The 3,083-nt window shown below is 39.8% G+C and overlaps 1 protein-coding gene across 1 annotated transcript in view; it reads left to right on the top strand.

Annotated features, from left to right (window-relative positions):
* Positions 1–2,834, top strand: part of CSUI_005869 (fad-dependent glycerol-3-phosphate dehydrogenase) — a gene marked incomplete at both ends in the record, with an annotated part of 3,189 nt that extends 355 nt beyond the window's left edge. The window contains 4 exons of the mRNA XM_068066036.1: positions 649–751; positions 1,114–1,227; positions 1,539–1,661; positions 2,617–2,834. Coding sequence (XP_067921988.1) covers positions 649–751; positions 1,114–1,227; positions 1,539–1,661; positions 2,617–2,832 — 556 coding nt within the window. The remainder of the gene's footprint in view (positions 1–648; positions 752–1,113; positions 1,228–1,538; positions 1,662–2,616) is intronic.
* Positions 2,835–3,083: the final 249 nt, after the last annotated feature.

Genomic DNA, 3,083 nt, shown 5'->3' on the forward strand with positions numbered 1-3,083 from the left:
TATGATTCATATGTGTTATGTGTATGTAGGGATGTGTGTATGATATAGAGAGATAGATGGGCCGGGGGGAGTAGAGAAGTGATAGAGAGACGAGACATCTTCTTGCTTCGTCTTTCTATCACGGTCAAACTTCATTCCTCATATGTCATCTCTCTCTCTCTCTCTATATATACATCTGTATAGGTCTATATATGTATATGTATCTACATATAGGGGTCAACACAGAGAGAGAATTCTGTAACAATGGTCTTTTGCAGCGGATTTCGTGTCGAGTGTGTGTCGTTGTATATACGGATATGTTCTGACGAGAGATGCAACAACTACATTTGCATGCCTCCTTTATCATCCCCGGGCGCACTTACGACAAAGCCTCTCTTCCCTAGGTATGTATTTATAGATCTGTATATCTAGGCATTTGTATGAGTGTTCGTCTTATGTACATAGCTCTCTCTCTATATATGTATATATATATATATGTATGTATCTATGTATGCATGCATGTGTGCTTCTTGAATGGTTTTTGTCTCGCTTTTCTTCCTCTCTCTGGTAGAAATTCTCCTGCCTTTCTTTCCTTCCTTCACTGTCTGTATCAATTTGTACACTCATTTCTCCTTTCTTTCTTTCTCACTCTTTCTTTTTCTCTTTAAGAGGAGATATCCAGTCTGTGTGGAAGGGCATAAGGCCTCTGATCCGTCATATCTCCAAACCGCAAGAAGCCTCAACGGCACATGAGAGTTCTACTTCTCAAAAGGTATACTACCATTCAACACTTTTCTTCTCTTCTTTTCCTTCTCTTCTTTTCTTTTTCTTTCATGAAGTCTGCATACATCACGCATGCATCTCTAGAGCTTGGTGTGTCTTTAGTTCAATTCGTCTGTCGTTTCTGTCCAACACAAACACCTAGAGAAGAAGATTGCAAACTTCGTCAAGGAAAGGAAAAGGATGAGAGAGACGAGAAAATGGAGAGGGGGGGTCTTCTCAGCAGCAGAAGCAGGATGAGAACTCTTTCTTCCTCTGCTGAAGAGAAAGAAGAAAAGAAATCGAAGTCATCTACACCCTCTCTTTCTTTCTTTCTTTCTCACTCTTTCTTTCTTTCTTTGGGTGTGTACGTAGGATCAAGTCAGCACATCGACGATAGTTCGTTCTCACTACATTTTGGTGGATGACGAGTCTGGCCTTATCTCCATACTAGGAGGCAAATGGACTACATACAGACGAATGGCTGAGGTAGGCAAAGACAAAATAAGAAACTGTACATACACTCTATCCACATCAATACACACCTAGAAGATCAAACTGGAAGTAGGTTATCTCTAATGTGTCTCTCTTCAATCTATCTATCTTAATTTTTCTATCTATCTATCTTTAATCTATCTACGCGAGTATTTGTTTGTGTCTCTCTTTCTTTCTTTCTTTCACTTTCTTCCTTGTGATCTGTAAGCTTGCCTACACCTCATGTGGAACTCCATTTCTTTCTTTCTTCTTTCTTTTCCACTCTTGTTTTCTTTCTTCTTCTCTCGCTCTTTTGGCTTGTGTAGGAGACAATCGATGTCTTATTGAAGACGCATCGAGATAAGATTCTGCCTCCTAAGACTGCATGCAGAACGAAGTGTCTCCTCCTACAAGGCGCTGTAGACCCCACGGGCTCTCTCCCCACCAAGGCAAGAAGAAGACTACCCTACTGGTTCATACTCGATATGATCTATTCGACTATACGTTATACTACGCTATATATGTATATATATCTATATCTATATGTCTATAAAGCGTAATATAGAATTATGTCTACATATTTCTTATATACTGGACAGTATATACAACGACTACTACTACTAGTAGTACTAGTAGTGGAGTTTATAGTGCTAGGGCTAGCAGAACCTCTCCGCATTACCTTCACGATGTGTGGCTCTCTCTCTCTCTCGTATAGAAATAGGTAGAGATAGATAGAGAGATAGATAGATGGAGAGATACGAGTGTCTTTCCTTTTTTGTCTCATTCACTGTTGCTGGGGTCCCCTCTGTTCCTCTGGACTGCCTTAGAGCCACCTCTATGTCTACGACTCTTTGCGTGGATAGAGAGATAGATAGATAGATTTACGGTAGATAAGTAGAGAGGTAGATAAAGATAGACAGGTCTCTTTCTATCAGGTTACCTCTTACTGATACTTCATATACAAGCACAGGTCATAGAGAAGGCTCGGAAAAAGAAGAAGAGTTGGAAGAAGTGATACGTAGTAGGGGAGAATGCTTATGAAGTAGAGAAGCAAGAAGGAATTCATACATATCTATAGGTAATTCCATCTTACGTTTTCCCCATCCTTCCCTTCCTTCTTCCTCATTTAGGTTTCTCCATAGTGAGGTCTCTTCTATTCTTCACATGTACAAAAGAAGAGAAGAAGAAAGAGAATCTTCTCTCCTCTCTTCTATCGTCTCTCTTCTCTTTCTATTTTGTCGCCGACCTCGACCTCCTCTCTTCCTCTTCTTTTCTCTCCTGTCCTTCTTCTTCTTTTCGATTCTCATTCTGACCGCCACTCCCCGTCTTTCCTTTCTTTCTTTCTCACTCTTTCTTTCTTCTTCTTCTTCTTCCTCTGTTTTGTATATGTGTGTGATATAATAGGAGAGCATTCCTACGGTGGGGCTGCTTCAGTATCAGCTGCAGCGAGACTATCCTGAACTTTCCTTCACGCAAATTCGTCATTTAGTTGAGAGCTATGGTTTTTTAGCTCGAGATGTGTGCTCTTATATTCGGGCATTTCCGGAACTCTCCAAACCTCTTGTTGAGAATGACGACTCTCTACCTTGGATGAAAGCTGACGTTATCTATGGAGTCAGGTATCAACAAAAATGAGAGAAAGAAAGAAAGAAAGAAAAAGAGAAGAAAGATAAATAGGTAGAGAGATAGAGACATAGATAGTAGGACCAAGAGAGATGAAAGATAGAGTACAGATTGCTACATTGAAGAGAGATAGACAGGTTCAAGAAAGATAAAGAAAGAGAGGTAAAGATACATACACACACATAGAATAAAGATAGATAAATAGATTAAAGATAGATCGATAGATAGATGGAAGATAGATAGAAAGA

This window comes from Cystoisospora suis (genome assembly GCF_002600585.1).
Source record: "Cystoisospora suis strain Wien I chromosome Unknown contig_2898, whole genome shotgun sequence".
Taxonomy (NCBI): Eukaryota; Apicomplexa; class Conoidasida; order Eucoccidiorida; family Sarcocystidae; genus Cystoisospora; species Cystoisospora suis.